Genomic DNA, 17,496 nt, shown 5'->3' with positions numbered 1-17,496 from the left:
TTCGCTCGCTCCACGCAGTGGCGGTTCTCGACCCATTCTGCAGTGGGGGCTGGGGCGCACTTTTAAACACACACACACACACACACACACTATACTATTATTACTTCACCGTTATGTTTATTTAAACATGGTATTTATTCATCGCATCCACTACATGCTTCCCTTGTATTCCAAAGCCTGACGAGCAACTCCAAAAGGCTTCTTTCGGTTTAGTCTTTCCGACCCGATTCTGTCGGTACCACCGAGTGTGCAGCGCGGCCGTGCCGGTCTCAATTGTTGTATTCAAAATGCATTTATTAAATTGTATGTTCACCCAGTAAACAATGCACAACAAACTTTCATTTAAGTTAACAATATTAACATGTAGTCCAAAAGGTGTGCGTGTAACATCCGCTAGGGGGGGACGGGGGGGGGGGGGGGCAAAGGCAAAAGTTTGAAGACGTGCTCAGGACCAGCAAGTGACAAAAATGTGGAGTTTTTCTTTGCAAATTTAGAAAAAGCATTCAAGTTCACCCCCCCCCCCCCCCAAAAAAAAAATCTAAATAATAACTTTCAAGTTTCGCTTTGATGTTTGAGTGAAAAGTTAAAATGTTTTTTTGGTGTTTAAAAAAGGTGCAGACTTGAACATTTTCTTGCTGTTGTGTCGTCTTACGTCAGACGTCCTCGCCGCTCTTGTCCAGTCCCAAAACCTGGACCGTGTCCACGCTGATGCCGCTCTTCAGAGTCCTCCTCACTGCACGCACGCACGCACGCACGCACACACACTCTCATTTGAAAACGGAAATATTTGAAGAGATTTATACAAATAAAATGTTGCATGTTGATTTGCATCCGTTTCCCAATGACTAAGAAAATCCTTAACACGATCAGTATCTTCACATTAACGATGAGCGGTGATTAAAAATAACCTGGACCTGGACCCGCACTGGGGTTCGGTACGCCCGACGCGGCTCGGAAGAGGCCTCCCCCGGAGGGGGGGGATCGCTCCCAGAACCCGACACTAGCGAAGACGCCGCCTCCGTCAAGTACAGCGGCAATCGGGAAAAAAAAAATCGTCTTCTGCGGCCGTGTCGGCGCTATGTTGTCAGCAAACAGACTGAAGCAGCGATGGCCGCCGCGATGCCCTTGGGAAAACTGTTCGAACGGCGCAAACCGCGACGATTCCTATCAGCTGAGAACGGCTTAGCGTCCTCGGTGTTTATGGCCACAACACCGAAGACGACGTCGAGCCACAAAACACGTCCGCCCCCGCGCACGACGACCTTGACGGCACAAGACGGAAGCGCTTCGCGGATTCGTCCCGATTTTGGGGTCCGAAACAGGCCGGGCCGGGCAATCTCAAATAAGGAACGCGTTTGAGATTGACCACCAAAACTCGCTCGGGTGGCGACGCCGAGAATTGTGACGTAAACAGAATGTAGCCAATCAAAAAGAGCCCCGCAAAAAACTAAACATAGAGCAAAACCCCCCAAAAAAAAAAAAAAACACGTCCTCCCCGATGTCATCTTTTGCATCAATGTCGTTCTTGACGACAACGGTCTCGCCGCCGATCCCCTCGGGTAACATCGGCGCATACCCGCAAGTGTCTGCTCGTCTTCGTTTTTGCGAGATCACGCGAGACTTTGAGCTCAGCGGAGGACCGGAATCAGAGTCTGTGCGGTGTCCTTTGTGGAGATGACCGGAGCACGCCCACCCCCCCCCACCCCCCCCACCCCACCGCAGTACGAGCATAACGGTTCAATTCCATTTTTTATTTTATTTTATTTATTTATTTTTTTGTTTTAAATCTTCCTGTGTGGGGTCCGTACGCTGCAGCAGCTAAAAAAAAAAAATCCCTCGTGTGTACCAGGCCGAAGAGTAGATGCCATTAACGCACTTACTGGACTTCCTGTTGACTCGGGACCGCTTTCGGGTTTTGGGACTGGACGTCCTGCCCGAGCGGTTCCTGGTGACCGACTTGACCAGACGCTCCATGATGTCGTCCGCGGCGTCTTCGTCCTGAGGCGACGAAGACGACGGACCCGGATGTCCCAGAACCGGGCCCGCAGAACCTGCGCGCGCAAAGTCGCAGCTTAAGTCAAGAAATGGAGGCGAAGGCGCTCGTGCAAAAGTGGAGCAGCAACGGAAAGACAAGTCGCGCGGAAATGAACAACGATCATTGGAGTGAAAGCGGAATAGAGCAACGACAACTGGAAGGGGAAGTCAAGTTTGACTTGACTTCCTTCCGGCGGCGTAGAAGGAAGGCGAGTCCAAAACCAAGCGCGCTCCTCTCCTTCTCGCCGTCCACAAACCAGCAAAACACAGCGTGCCTACCTGATTGGCATCTCATTAGCATGCCAGCGCCCGCTTTGACCGATTGAATGAATTACTTCGATGGGCCCCTTACTGCGGGTGGTGCGCGAGCGCCTCGGCGCTCGCTGATCCTCGGTCAGCATATGGGTCATTTGCTGGTGCTCCGCCTCCTGCTCGGGCTCCGCCTCCAGAGCCGGGCTGTCGCAACGCGACACTGCCCCCGAGAATTTCTCCGTCTGAGAAGTACGTCACGAGACACGTTAACACACACGCGCGCCCGCAATTAACAAACGCACACACAACAGACACAACAGACGTTTGGTGTGCGCGTGTTCACCTCGGTGATCATCTTCCCTCGCGTTTTTGTCCTCTCTCTGTGCTGGTCTCGCTTGCGCTTTAGCGTGAGCACCCTCTCGCGCATGGTGCGGTACTCGAGCGAAAACTCGCTGATGACGCGGCAGAACCAGGTCACCTTGGTGTCCCGCACGGACGCCGCCGGCTGACCCAGGAAAAGCAGGAAGGAGTGGAACCTGTCGCGCACAATGCTGGCATTAGCATCCATGCTTGCCAACAGAAAGGTTCACTACGATAACTTCAAGGGCCATCAAAGTCCATTTTTTGGGGGGGGGGGGGGGGGGGACAGTTTCATGCATAACACGGGCCAGGCTTTCCGTCTGCCGGGTCTTCTCGGAGTCTCGCGCGTATCGGCCGCTATCGTTTTTAGTATCAGGTTCACCGGCAGGAGCGAGCGGAAGCTGCCATAAAGAAGACCGACGCGACCGTGCCGAGATCGGCCTTGCGCTCGCTTCCGGGCTAACCTGTTGATGACTCTCCTGTGGACGACCTTGAGGATGACGATCCTCCGCGTGCAGTCCTTCAGGAAGTCGGCCAGCTTGTTCTTCAGAGTGGGTTTGGTCTCGTGCTTGGACACCACCTTCAGGTTTTCCCACGACGCTTTGCAGCGTCTCTCCAGCTGAACCAGGTTCTCGCCCAGAAGCTCAAAGTCCACCTGCCGTCAAAACAAAACGCTGCGTTCGGTCGGATGCCGAAGTCACGCGGACAAAATGGAAGCGGGTGACTCGAAATGAGACGCCAAAATCAAAAGGAAACAAACAAGGACCCAAAAAGAAAAAAAAAAAAAAAAAAAGATGCCAAATGAGAGTAAGCCGCGACGAGCGACGCCAAAGTGCGACGAGGCACCTTGGCCGAACGCGTGACGGCGGGGATCTCCGAGTAGACGTCCGAGGATTGCGGGTCATTTTCCGTGATGAGGTTGCAGGTGTGATGAAGCAAAGACTGCCTGTGAACCGTGTCCTTCACCTCCACCACCTTCTCCAGGTAGGCCAGCTCAAAACCCACAGCCTAAGCGCGCACACGCGCGCGCACGCACACACGCACACACACACACACACACACACACACACACACACACACAGGGTCAAGCGCTGCAGCGAAAGCGGACGAAACGGGCGCGTGTGCGTGCTGACATCGGAGCTGTTGAGGAAGTTCCCGATGGCGAGCAGCGTGGCCAGGATCCTCCTGAAGGTCTGATTGGTCGCCAGCTGCTCCATGGCCAGCTTCAGGTCAAACAGCGGCTCCGCGATCTCCTGCGCCACAACGAGACCATCTCCAACCAAAGCACTCGGCGGACAATCGTGCGTGCGGGAACGTGCGTGTACATGTGTGAAGTAACCAATTACGAGAATTGGCGACTGTACTCGAGTACTTGAGTGGAGTACTTTTGCCGTGTCTGTGTGTGTGTGTGTGTGTGCGCGCGCGTGACCTTCTCCAGTGCCTCGTAGTTGACCTTGAAGGACCAGAGCTGCAGGCGGGGGGTCAAGGCGCTGACGGAGGCCAAGCTAAAGAGGAACCGCTCGGCCGTCCCCAACGGAACGTCCGGATTGGCCAACTGGGCCTCCTGGATCTTCTGCTGCTCCTCCTCGCTGGGCGTCATGGTCAGGATCTTCTGCTCCGCACGCAACAAACATGCTTGGATTTTATAAAAAGTTCTGCCACTGGTCTATAAATCACTAAATGGTTGAGGTATATATATATATATATATATATATATATAGATTACTCTTACTCTACTCAACTAGCACTACGTTTGCTTCAATCCAGATCAGTTTAGTCTACTTAAATTCTGTTTGGTTCAGATTGATTGAATGCATTCGACTTCCGACCGTTTGCGTGACAGCATGTAGTCGAGTGGTGTGACCCCTTCGGGTCCTTGCCGTCTTTTAAAGAGGAACCCAAATTGGCACCCACTTCGATGCCCTCCTTGCTGATGGCGAACTCGTCAAAATTGAGGATGGCGGTCTTGATGACGTGAACGGCGGGCAGGACCGTCATCCCGATGTTGATGGCGTTGCTCCTCTTGGAGTCCAGGACCAGGATCTCGGACTTCTTGGTCTCCGCTGCTTTCTGTGCACAAACGACATCGCGGTGATGTGACCCGGGATGTCCAGAAAGGGACGGGCCGGAGAAATCGCAGACGGCTCTTTTTCCCCGACGTTTGTACTCTCTCTGGAAACTGCCGCAGTTCCACGTTGACACAGTCATAGTTCTTCAATGGAGTCGCTTTTCACTTTTTTCCTTGATTTGGTGGCCTGTCCACACCAGCGCAAAGGCCAGAAATTCACGCTTTGAAATATGTCGTCCTAGTCTGCCTCTGATTGGCTCGCGCACGTCGGTAGGACTCATATTTTTAGTGGGTTACGCCTTTGACTGGCTGTGTGTGGAATCACTTCAGCAACACACGCACACGCACACGCACACGCGTAGGGCGGGTGAAAAGCTTGCGTCCATGGACGCAGATTGATAATACTTTATGCGCCTCCAAAGGCGACGGTCCGACCCCCTACTTTTTAACGGTGTGTTTTGTGCCGGTTGTGCTCGGTGTTATTCATCTACCGACGTTAGGCCATAAAAGTCAGTTTGTTCAAATGCGTTCCTTCTACCAAACAAAAAACGTGTTCCGAGAGTCGATAAACAGGACAACTTGCTGCAGAACCAATTGCCCTTCCGGTGACAAATAAGGAACTAATGCTGAAGGTGAAACTAATTTAACATCCATGCTTACCTTGGCGATGTGCATCTCTTTTGCTTTGGACTCAAACAGGTGCTCGAGCCGCCCCGTGTCCACTTGCACCTTGTCTAGAGACGACCACACGGTGCCCCGGCCAAAGCGACACTTGGTGGGCAGCTCAGTCTGCTTCAGTTCGCGCCAGAACAACTTCACGGTCTTCTTCTTCTTCCCTAATGGTGACGCCGCCCCACACGAGGGAGGAAGGGGGGGGACCGGACCGCCAGGGAGGGGCGGCGGCGGCGGAGGAGGAGCCAGACCGCCAGGGAGGGGCGGCGGAGGAGGGGGCGGTGGCAGAGGTACGGGACCTGCAAGGGGCGGCGGCGGAGGAGGAGGAGGAGGAGGAGGAGGAGGAGGAGGAGGCCCCCCTAAGGGAGGCGGCGCATGAAGGCCGAAAGAGGCGGAGTCTGAGGTGTCCATGTCCAGAACGTCAATGTCCTCCTCGTCCAGGAGATCTGAGAAGTCCAAGTCTTTGATGCGAAGGTTGGCACCGCTCAGCTGAAGGTGGTCCCACGCGTCCCCCAGACCACCGGGACCCAGAGGGGTCATCTGAGTGTTCTCCGGGCGGTGGGCGGTACTCTCCACATCCACGCTGCTCTGCTGACGCACGCAACTCTTCTGAACACACACACACACACACACACACAGTTATTTAGCCCCACCCACAAACACCACCACTAATCACAAGCGTTCCTGTCATTCCATATCAACAAAGTTTTGAACCAACAGAGGGCGAAATTAGCAAAGAGGTTACAACAGCACCGATTGGCCAGCATGCACAAAAACATGTTCTTGCGCTAAATCAGGGCTGTCAATCTCATTTTTTTTTAACCATTTTTTTGGCTGCGCAAAATCCCAACTACATTTGTGAAAATATTCACATTCATTCATTATTATCTTGTTGCAAATCAAATGAGCACTCTCAAATGTCAATTTCAACTACATTGTGAATCAGTGTTTTCATTTACAGTTGCAACTTAAGAGATCACAGTAGATCTATAAACTGTATGTACATTTTATAAAACAACATAACGCGGGCCGGATTAGACTCCCTGACGGGCCGGTTCTGGCCCGCGGGCCGTACGTTTGACACCGCTGCGCTAAATGATAGTTATGTTTGGTGACGTGACCAACAGGGGGCGACACAACCAAAGATCTTACACCAGCAGCAATTCAAGCGGCATCTAGCCGGAGGCGGGGCTATAAAGTCACATGACGCCACGTTGCCGTCGACCTTCTGACCTGTCGCTCTTCCACAAGCCTCGCCAGCGCCACCTGGGCGGAGCCTTCCAGCCCTTCCAGTTCCGCCCTGCGGGAGGCGCTGCTCTCGCTGGGGACGGCAGGTTCCACCGAGCGCGCTCGGAGGCTGGACAGGCGCTCCAGCACCCGCCCCCCCCGCGAACCTCCCGCCTCGCCGTCACCTGAGTGGGAAAACAAAGATGGCGGTTGAATTATTATTACCGTTATTCGTCTATTGCATGAAAACTAACACAAATGCATCTCGGTGTCAAGAGTTCCATTTTGGCCTCCTTTCACAAATGACACTCAAGTTGTCTTCAGCGCGAACGCCACTGGGGGGCGCTTCGGCATCTTGCAATACGCCAGCGGGATCTGCGATGAGGCAGCCATTTTGCATTGCAGACAAAACAAATGCTGTTATCTCACAGACGTGCATCAATGGATATGTATCAATTTGTCAACGTGCGCCCACTATTGCATGAGTTTACGCTTCTCATGATTACATAAAGACGAGGGAGCAATGGCTTGAATAAGTAGTGGGGATCATTTCTGCACTAGTACCCGCAGAGTGTAACACTTGTCAGAGGCTTTTATTGTGAAACGTACCGTTGGCAGGAAGTCCTCCATTGTCGGCATCCTCCTTTGGCGTTGGTCTCTGGCTGATGACGTCATCAGACGAGGACAGCTTGGAGTGACTCGATTTGAAACTTCGCCTCCTCTTCTCCCATTGGGTGGTGGCCAAACTGCGCAGGAAGTTGTCTCTGGGAGGGGGCAGAGTCACCAGTCAAGAGTCGGAAGTGATGTCGCGACCATCTGTTCAAAGACGCCTGACGGACGATCCGACACCGTGGAGACGGTCGTCGTTGATGTCTCTTTGAGGGTTGACGTTTTATTGTTGAAAACACGAGTCTTTGAGGCGAGGAGGCGGAACCTTGAGAAATACATCACTTGATTGGCTGATCGGTTCATTTCAAAGCAATTCATCACCAACGAACCCAAGCCAGCAATTAGACACCACCCAACTTCTCCGACACTACTGCACACCATCGCCATCGAAACACGCACAATCACACACATGCGCATAGGACACACAGACATGGATAACGCACACATAGGAGCAACACACAAACATACAAAATAGAAATCGACGAAGCGGTAGTAAGACACAAAATAGTAAAACACACACACACGCACGCACGCACGCACAGTTTCCAGCATGCATTGCTTCAGCTGCCAGACTTACTCAAACCTCCTCAGAACGGGTTTGTCGTCCGCGTTCATGTTACACTCGTCTGGGCTGCAGAGACACACGCGCACGCACACAACACACAAGCTTATGCGTGACGTCACGCCGAAGCCCGTCGGGCTCCGGCTTGGGTTGCCGTGGCAACAGTACAACGCGTGAACGGCGCATCACGTGACTGATGAGGTGACAAACCAGGAAGCAGATGGAGGTGAAAAGGAGGCGGGTACTCACTAGTGGAAGACGAGCTCGTCGCTGTGTGAGGAAAGAGTGCGCACAAAATCTTTTCAAGCAACCAGACGGGAAGTGACGCGTTTTCCGACAAGGGGGGGTGGGGGGTGGGGGAAAGCACGCGTCACCGTGGCAACGTTACATTCACTCTCCGGGACTCACTTGAAAGACATCCTGTTGACACTCGCATGATCTGTCGGCGACCTGCGCAAACACGCACACACATTAGCGGACGGCACTGCATCGTATGTTCGGCGTGTGCACGTGCAGACCTGCAGGAAGTGGGCGTGTCCTGAGAGGAAGCAGGCGTGTCCTGGTCTCGGGTGCCGCCGGCGTTGGCTAAGGTCCTGGACTTTCTGCTCAGACCCAAAGAGGACATGTGGTGGCTGAGGAAAGAGCGACTCCTGCCGGCACCGAGGCCACGGCGCAGGGCGAAGACAAGGAGGGACGGGGTCCGGGGGGGGGGGGGACACACACCCGTGGTTAAAAGACCCGACAAACAAGAGACAAAGCCACGTGCACCAAAAGGGAGAAGTCGAGACCGCCAAACGGCAAGGTGTGCTGGGAATCCGTGATCTCGAGCTCATTTTCATATCATTTGATCAATGAGCCGTGAAGACGCGGCCCACTGAATATTGGAGTATCATAGCGTATTTGAAATATTGGCAGCTGTAATCCATTTTAAGCTCAACGCCCTTTCCAAGATGCCCAAATGTCTTTACCGTCGGGTGTCCCAAATGAAGTTTGACGATCTGCGACATGTTTTGCGAAGATGCTAATGATGTTTTTCGGATGCGTCGGATTTTTTTCGCCTTTCGCGCAATTTGGCTTTTCCCCAAAAACCGCCTCGGCGAAGCGGCTGGGGAGAGGGGAAGTCTGGGCTTCCCCGCTTCAGCGACCGACTCCGGCTTAGCAGAAGAAAATGGATGGAGAAGCTCATTTTTTTGGAAGGGTAGCATTTGTAAAAGGAGTTTGAAATGATTTTAAAACGCGTTTTGGGATCATAGTTCGGGGTATATTTATGCTTTAAAATCTTGAAGTCGTGTTTTTGTTTGTTTGTTTGTTTGTTTGTTTTTCGGCCGCAGGGCTCAGTCCGCAAACGTCGCCGTTGGCGTCAGGCCGCGATCGGCCGAGGGAGAGAAGCACTTACGGGCCGGCCGGCGGAGTCTTGGCGTCGTCATCGTCCTGCAGGCGGAGGGGTGGCGGGGTCAAGGAAGGAGGAGGAGGAGGAGGCGAAAGAGATTGAGGCGGCGGAGTCGGAGAGCCCCCGAGCGATCCCGAGGGGCTGGAGGCGGCACTGCTCGGGTCTGAGGCGGAGAGGGCGGGGCTACCGGCGGAGGCGGGCGACGCGCAGGGGGAGGAGCCGGCCGAGGACGCCGGCAGGTCAGGGATGTTCTGATTGGATGAGCGCAGACTCCTGCGGCCTTCCTGCTCGCCGGCGGCCATCTTACGGCGCTCTTTCCGCACGTGAGGGGACGAGTCCGGGATGTCGGCGTCCTCGTAACGCAAAGCTGTCTGGACGCACACGCTCGCCTGGAGAGTTTGCAGCGTTGCGGATGTTGTGCGGCATAGTGGGCGTGTCCTACCTCGTATATGGCGAACTGCGCCCGGAGGTCCGGTTCGGTGGCCGCGTTGGTGAGGTTCCTGTGGACCACGTCTTCCATTTTGAGACTCTCCAGACAGTCGGTCACATCGTAGAAAGAATCCTGGTCGGGAAGCGCCGCCAGCGTTTTGTTGACCAACGTCATGGCGAACACCAGGAGCTCACAGTCACAGCCGGCTTTCTCGCGAAGGACGTCCATCGCGTACGACCACGGCTTCTCGCCTAATACGCGCAAGGCACACACACGCACACGTAATTGTTCACATACCCACAATGCATTGCACTGGAGCTTGATTGCTGCCCACCAGAAACTCCAACACTTTCTCCAAGGAATGAACACTTTGATTCGAGGTGCTTCTATGCTTCCATTGGTCAAAGTTAACAGCTAACCATCAGCTAGCTGCGCAACGTAAGCTTGTCAGGGCCAACAAACGAGGACAGAAATAGTCTACACACCCTGCTCAATTGCCAGGTTCTTGTGATCTCGAAGATCAATGAACAGCTGAACTTTACTCGGGGTGACTCGGGTGCGTTTTAAACGGTGGCAGCCGTATGCCGACTCCAGTTTAGTACGAGTCTGAATGTGACCGGTTCATCCTAATCCCGTCCCCCTCCCCAGTTACAAGAGGGTGTGTGCACGCTTGTGCAACTAACCGCACTTCCACCCTCCCCAATTGCATTGCACAGGGTTAGTGGTCACAGTTTTGAAATGACTGACCTTGGTCTCATTTTTATAGCCACAAAAGGGAACATTAACGGGTTCTTAAACGATTGATGTACGCAATTATTAACATTTTGGCGGACTGTCGACGACTCCCAGGAAAACGTGCGCGCACCTCTTCGTGCGTCCACAGCGTTGACGGCGTCGATGAGGATCGGGCTGTTGGATTCTTTATATTCCACAAAGACGATGAGGAGCTTCAACGACGTTTTGACCAGCAGGCGAGACTGAACGCAAAACAGACGCCAATCGGCCATCTCGGTTTGTTTGTAACACAGCCGGAAAAGCATCGCGACTCGCGCTCGCACACGACTGACCTGACTTCCTGTTAAGGTGTAGAGCCACTCCAGCGTCTCGCTGTGGTTGATGACTCCGTCCATGCCGTCCACGAACAACATGATCTGGCTCAGAGCTGGGAACACGCGGACATATGTGCGCGCAAACACATGCATACGCAAACGCACAAACAAAGCGCACACACGCACACACTAAGAGAAGGATGTCACCGCGGTAACTGCGCACGTGCACGCACGTGTGCCTGCAACCTCTGAGGATGTAGTTCTGGTAGTTGTGGTCGGCCTCAGCGCCGACTTTGACCAAACACGTCAAACCCTCGGACGCCACGAACTCCGGAACCAGGTCCTTGTCGTCCTGTCGCGACGAGGTCACGATGACGCCGTGATGATGTCATAGCAGTGGGCGTGGCGGGCCTTACCTGGAAGAGCTGCTTGAGCGAGAAGAGCGAGCGCCGCAGCTCCGGACCGTGACTGTTGTACAATTTCTCTGCAAGACAATGGCGGGAAACAGGAAGTGAAGTCACCGCCGTTTGTGCTGCAGGATTCGGTTTTTGCGACTCTTTCTGTGAGCAACTTGGGGACCGGGGTAAGTACAATGCAGACATACGCATCATCCACCGCGGGGGTGGTCTGGAACGCAAGCGCCCGTGTGATAAGAAGGTGAAACTACTTTCAAACGAGATTTGCAAATATCCACGATATAAAATGAGATGTGCACAATTTGAATATCTTCGATATCGGGAGACCACCCCTCCTTGAGCCGTCACCTTATCGTGGCGGAGGGGTTTGTGTGTCCCAATGATCCTAGGAGCTAAGTTGTCTGGGGCTTCACGCCCCTGGCAGGGTCACCCGTGGCAAACAGGTCCTAGGTGAGGGACCAGACAAAGCAGAGCTCAAAGACCCCGATGACGAACAAAATATATGGATCTAGGTTTCCCTTGCCTGGACGCGGGTCATCAAGTTGGGATCTTACTGCAACACCACAAGAATAAGGTCATCCGGGAGCATTCAAGTCATCGTTTCAGCAACGCGTGTCAACTATGTCGTCCACCATTTATAAATCCCGTCCTCGTGATTCGTGGGTAAGGAATGATGAACGATTCCTCATGCAACTTTGCATTGGGAACGACAGTACACACTTGACTACGATTAATTGAATACTCCCCGTTCACTAAAACGGGACTTTTCGTGGTCATGAACTTTATAGTCCACGACATGAAACGGTTTCGCGTGGTTAGGGCGTTACGAATGATTCAACGATTCCCAACGCAGTCGAAGTCACGCACACACTTTGGTTGTGACACACGCACTCACCGCCCACCCCGCCCCGCCACACTCGCGAAAGCGTGCGACACAAATATTTGCCAATGTTTTCATTCTTTGTTTGGCTGCGAAGACGCTAAGGCTAACAGTGCCCACATGACATCTGACGTCTGATTGGTTACCTTCTTATTTACTAAGATCGATTAGTGTGTGTGTGTGTGTGTGTGTCACATGTTGCTGGGCCATACACACACACACACAAAACACAGTACAGACACACATGCAAAAACACAGCGTGCTGCAAACACATAAGGACACACACAACTTGCAAAAATGGGGATACACGTGCGCACGCGCGCGCACGCACGCACGCACGCACGCAGCGTTGTTAGCAGTGTGGAGACAGGAAGCGGTCCTGATAAAGTTAGCCTGGTATTTCCTGTTGGTGGCAAAACGGAACAAAAGGAGACGAGGACGACAGAGACGGAAGAAAGCAGCACATTTGAAAAAAGGTTTGGACGCGCAAGATAAGTCGAGGCAGTGTTTGAGATGACAAGAAATTTCAAAAAAAATAACAAAAATAAACCCAACAGTCGGGAAACCCACTTCCGTCATGTGACCGAGCGTAACTTATCGCCATGTAACCGAAACAACTTTCAGTCATTCTAATTCTGTCCACTGAAGATATCCCCCTCCCCCAAAATATCATTGGTCGCAGCTAATCTCACTTTTGTTAGAATTAAATTGCATTAGGAGGTTTTGTGATGGTGATGGCTTGCAAACAGCATTCAAGGAGGGTGGTCGAGAGAAGTCCTGTCATCAAGTGCAACTATAATAATCATCAGAAAAATCGGAATCATTTATGATTAGCATGAGGTTTATTTTTTTTATATATCATAATCATAATTACCCAGGATGGTGTGGACTCGCACAGACAAATGTGTCCTCAGGATCAAGATGGGTTTCTTCCCCTTCCTGTTCACTCACACACACACACACACACACACACACACACACGCGCACACACACACACGCGCGCGTTGAGTCAAATGGAAGAAAAGTCTCAATATGAACGAGAAGACGAGCACACACACGCGCGCGCGCACGCACACAAACACACCAAGATGACAATCTGTGCGTGAGAGTGTGTGCGTGTACTGCGAACGAGATGCTTTAACGCGTGTGTGTGTGTGTGTGTGAGAATGTGAATGTGTGTATGCGAGTGCGCGTTTGTGCGTCTTCTTCAGTGCGTATGTGTTGATCCAAGGGCAGCTGAGTTTCTAAAAATGTGTCATGACGCCAGCGTGCCAGGATGAGCGCATGGAAACACGGAAACTTGGAATTGTGCAAATGTGAAAAGGGAGGCGGGGGGGGGGGGGGGGGGGGGGGGTAAAGAAAGAAGGTACGTTTGTTCGAACGCTGAAGGAGAATGTCAGCGCAGTCTCTTGGCGACGATGCACACGCGCACATTTCGAAATGGAGTTTGGACAGTGGCATCGCCATGGAAATAGCAAGCGTGTGCACGCGTGCGCCAGAGGATTGCGGGTAGCGCGGCGGCAGTCGCGGCTTCTTACGCGACGTCCTGGTAGAAGTTTTCCAGCTCGTCGTGCTGCTCCGCCAGAGACGAGTCCAAGTCCAAGTAGTTCCCCTGAGGAGACAGCTGCAACGTGCACTCCTCCAACTGACGTGCGCGCGCGCACACACACACACACACACACACACACACACACACACGCACACGCACAAGATAAAATAAGATATGATATTCACATTGTTGGCAGCATTCAGTACACACATTCAAGTACACGGCACAAACAAACAAACACTCATTTTGGTGAGCTCTTAGCTCGCCCGGTTAGCTGCTAATTTTAGCGTCAACAGGTGTGAGCTACTTGCTTCAAGCCATGAACGTCTAAAATCGTCATCTAATCGATGACGATTCCTGTAGCCTCAGCGCACAGGTTATGCGTTCGATGTCACGTAAGAAGCACGGCTAGGAACAGCAGCTCGGCAGGCCGTTAGCGATGTGCCGACGTGGCGGCCATGTTGGCAGGGTCAACGTTCCGATCACCTTCACTGAAAAGGAACCAGAACTTGCTCATTTCTCAGTAGACTTTCACGAGGTTTGTCATGTGCTATTAGTAAAAGAACGATCGACAAAAGCGTTTTTGGTTCCGTTTTAAAGTGCAATAAACATTTACAGCTAAAAATGTTCAAGGCCAGAGTTGCGCCTTCATTTAATTTGCACAACCATTTCAGGAATTGGGCTCCAAGCTGCAAAGTGGATTAAAAGTTGAATGTCCAGAGCCACATTGTAAATAAGAAACGGTTGTTGTAGCTGGATAAATAAAGGTTACAAATGACCTTCATTATCTCTTGCGCACACGTCAAGCTGGAAGCCAACGATGGTCGTGTGAGAGCGGCACCATTTACACATCGACGACGTCGGGCGGAATCCTCGTGCCTCCAAAACCGAAAAACGGAATGTATTGTTGTGCCATTAATCGTCAAAGAGAGCGAGCCATTTTCAACAGCGGAAAAGATAGGCAACGTGACCAAATTTGGACATCGGTGGGTTCGGCCCAGCGCCAGCGACGCGATCCGATTTGTGGAATAATCGGCAACATAATCGGCCACTGGTTCGTTTTTTTGGCAGCCCTAGTGCATATAGACCCACATACATGCTAACGTGTACACAAACATACAAACGCACAAGTGCACTCAAAACCACATACGTACAGGCGTACACATGAGCGTGCTGTGGGAGTGTGCGAGGTTGCGGAGAGGAAGTGCGAGTCTTGCGGTAGGTCCACATTCCTCACGGAGGATTCGCTCACTCCGACCTCCGCCCCTTTCACAATAAAGGCTCCTTTCGAAGCGAGGGAGCCGAAGAACGCCTTCCCGTTGCCACGGTGACAGGAAGACGGCACGCTTACAGATACGTGCGCTCGCTTCAAGCTCCGCCCCTGTCCAGAACGTACCGGAAGCGCTAAACAATATTCGTACGTGCACTACACGCACGCGCACACAAATACACGTTACCACACACACGGGCAAACGAAACAAATAGAAAATACACACATCCACACGCATGCACGCATACACATCAAAACAAACAAACAGTCACGTGTGTGCCGTCCTGTTGTGACGTGGCACTTGTGCGCGTCTGCGTGTGTGTGCACGTATGCGTGGTTGTGTGCGGGTGTGTGAACTAGATTGTGTGGATGTGACAGTAGGGGAGAGTGTGTGTGTATTCAATTGTGTGTGTGTGTGTGTGCGTGTGTGTAGTCATGTGTAATGTGTGTGGTTGTGTGTTCGTCTGTGGTTATGTGTGTGTCTGTGGCTACGTGCGTGGTTATGGCTGTGTGTATCATTGCATGTGTGCGCGGTTCTGTGCGTGTGTGCGTGCGTGCGCATGTCTGTGTGCGTGCGTTTTTGAGTGTGTGTCTGTGTGTGGGCTTGTGCTCCCTCAACCCTAAAGAGCGATTTTATTGTAAGTTATCAAAAAATTTTAAAAAATAAAGTGCCATTTTCTAACAATGTTTTCAAGCAATAATACATTTCAAACCCTCAAAAGAAATCTTCTGTCTTCTAGCAAATCTGAACTCGGAAAGACGCTGACTCCATTGAAGGAAATGCTTGAATTCACTTTAACGGCTGTTTTGCTTTTGTCTTTTGCCAGTCAACAAAGTTGACGGGTGGATTTGAAAGTGGAGCGGAATTGGTCGCGCTAACCGACGTCATCGGTCAACGGACTTTGCTTGAACGGCTGACGTCGTCACCTGCTTCGCTCACCTTGAGGGGCGCGTCCAGCAGCTTGTGCACGACCGGAAGCAGTTGACCGAGCGGCGCGTTCTGGTCCACGTCGAGGGAGGGAGGCCGCCGAGGTTCCGGAAAGTTGGTACAGATGAAAGGATCCTGGTCCAGCAGGAACTGGACGCGGCAGGTGACCGCAGACATGCCGACGACGTCTGCCGCGGGTGCGTCAACGTGCGAAAATGAGGCCGCGCCAGCCGACGCGAGTGGCCTTTAAATCAATACGACACAAGCGCGCCGCTCTAAGGGAGACGACTTCCGCTCGCGCCCTTCAAAACAAGAAAAACAAAAGCAGCGTCAACTCGCCCAACCGGAAACCAAACCTACCTGTTGAGCTCAAGTGCTCCCAAAAAAATCGAAATGATAGTTTTTGCATTGTTTCATACAAAGGTTCCAACGTGTCACTTCCTGTCACGCGGAAGTGGCAGTGGAGCTTTCCAGCTGGGCTCCTGTTGGCTCACAACTTTTATTCTGAAGGCAAAGAGGCTCAACGACCACCGGATGTCGCTCCTCGATCCCACACGCTCAGGTGTCCAACTGCTCGTTTATGTTTTCATTTCAAATCCTCCTGGCTCCCCTCTGGTGTACTCTTCGATGTGTCGTCCGTTTGTCTGCTTTTGTTTGTACATTGAATATGGTCAATAAAGTTTTTGGTTGTTTTTTTTTTTAATTCAGGTGAGACGCCCTCAGAGGCGCTTGAAAATGACGTCATCAAGGTGATGCAACACAGACCTTGGGTTATACGAGACCGCGACCTCGCTCTCGTGGCTCGGGTAAGGGTGAGGGCACCGGTGCCCAGACGAATACGTATGGGCACCGGCCGTCTTTTCAATTCGCAGGCGCATATTGAGCTGAACGCCGAATCTAACATCTGATTGGTTACACCATTTCAAGGGTGTTCGACTTGGTTGACACAAGCAATTGGGATTCTGAAGGCCTTGGGCAGATTACATTTACATGGCAACAGATAGGACCTGAAAATCTGATTGGACAAAAAAAGCAAATCGCCACATATGACGCTGAACGCGACTGGAAGCTGAGCGAAGCGCGTGCGCACATGCTATAAATCCATATAGACTATTGTGCGTAGCTATATTATTAGAATGAATAATCGAAAAAATGAAATCATTGAATGAAGGTCAGTGCTTTTCAGAGGATGTTGTTGAAAAAGGGGAAAAGGGGGCGGGGCAGCATGCAAAGTGGGGGTGTCGCAACACCCCTAAGAACTTCTAATACCTTGCTTCTGTTAGGGCGATTAAATGTGTAATGTCTTAAATGTCTCAGTCAAGACTGGAAACTGTTTGGGAAATAAGGTCGAAGTCTTAATTGCTTAATCGTGGTGTGATTTTCCTATCCAAGTTTGCGAACGTGACGCTCGTGTCTGGAAATGTTTGCGCGTGCGGCCCCGGCAGACCTAAAAAGTTCGAGCGCCCTTGAACGCTCCGTGGGATTCAGAATAACGCGGTGGCGACATCTCGCGTGCAAATGGATCCCTTGCGTCGGCTCAAAAAAGAGACTCGCTTAGTCGCCACGAGAGGGCGCTGTCCGCTCACTCTTCCAACGTCACGGCGTCAAGTTTTCCAAGTACGGCAACACTACTACCTCAGGACTTGCTCTGATTTGGATTCTCCATCAAATATTTGTGCATTTAAAAAATATATAATTGTAGCACTTTTAAAAAAAAAAAAAAAACTTACTCTCTTACTT

General features: G+C 51.9%; 1 protein-coding gene and 1 long non-coding RNA gene across 4 annotated transcripts; one reads left to right on the top strand and one right to left on the bottom strand.

The window, feature by feature from the left end:
* Positions 1-3: 3 nt before the first annotated feature.
* Positions 4-16,026, bottom strand: fhod1 (formin homology 2 domain containing 1). 3 transcript variants are annotated; one of them, XM_061704577.1, is made up of 25 exons: positions 15,769-16,026; positions 13,548-13,654; positions 12,884-12,948; positions 11,130-11,197; positions 10,960-11,065; positions 10,732-10,826; positions 10,530-10,641; positions 9,677-9,915; positions 9,241-9,605; positions 8,363-8,494; positions 8,253-8,294; positions 8,094-8,114; positions 7,860-7,913; positions 7,223-7,377; positions 6,620-6,798; positions 5,375-5,995; positions 4,561-4,716; positions 4,076-4,258; positions 3,780-3,899; positions 3,493-3,654; positions 3,111-3,301; positions 2,630-2,822; positions 2,387-2,528; positions 1,881-2,051; positions 4-733 (listed from the first exon to the last, which is right to left on the bottom strand). In XM_061704577.1, exons 1-25 carry the CDS (start codon positions 15,931-15,933, stop codon positions 654-656), a joined length of 3,924 nt encoding a protein of 1,307 aa, XP_061560561.1. In that variant the 5' UTR covers positions 15,934-16,026; the 3' UTR covers positions 4-653. The 3 variants fall into 3 exon arrangements, with proteins under 3 accessions (XP_061560561.1, XP_061560542.1, XP_061560551.1); XM_061704558.1 differs by having other exon boundaries at positions 10,530-10,826; XM_061704567.1 differs by lacking the exons at positions 7,860-7,913; positions 8,094-8,114 and having other exon boundaries at positions 10,530-10,826.
* On the top strand, positions 11,133-17,496 carry LOC133417105 (uncharacterized). The gene is made up of 3 exons (XR_009770317.1): positions 11,133-11,296; positions 15,656-16,318; positions 16,465-17,496. It is a non-coding gene; the product is annotated as an uncharacterized LOC133417105 (long non-coding RNA).

The sequence above is a fragment of the Phycodurus eques genome, chromosome 2 (assembly GCF_024500275.1).
Source record: "Phycodurus eques isolate BA_2022a chromosome 2, UOR_Pequ_1.1, whole genome shotgun sequence".
NCBI classification, from domain to species: domain Eukaryota; kingdom Metazoa; phylum Chordata; class Actinopteri; order Syngnathiformes; family Syngnathidae; genus Phycodurus; species Phycodurus eques.
Note: the sequence above shows the minus strand (reverse complement) of the source record. Positions and strands in the feature narration are given on the sequence as shown.

Coding starts and splice junctions, on each gene's coding strand:
- fhod1 (XM_061704558.1), bottom strand. CDS start 15,933: ATGTCTGCGGTCACCTGCCGCGTCCAGTTCCTGCTGGACCAGGATCCT. Junction 8,495..9,240: donor AAGACTCCGCCGGCCGGCCC/GTAAGTGCTTCT, acceptor CGGTGCCGGCAG/GAGTCGCTCTTTCCTCAGCC. Junction 3,900..4,075: donor ACTACGAGGCACTGGAGAAG/GTCACGCGCGCG, acceptor GTTGTGGCGCAG/GAGATCGCGGAGCCGCTGTT.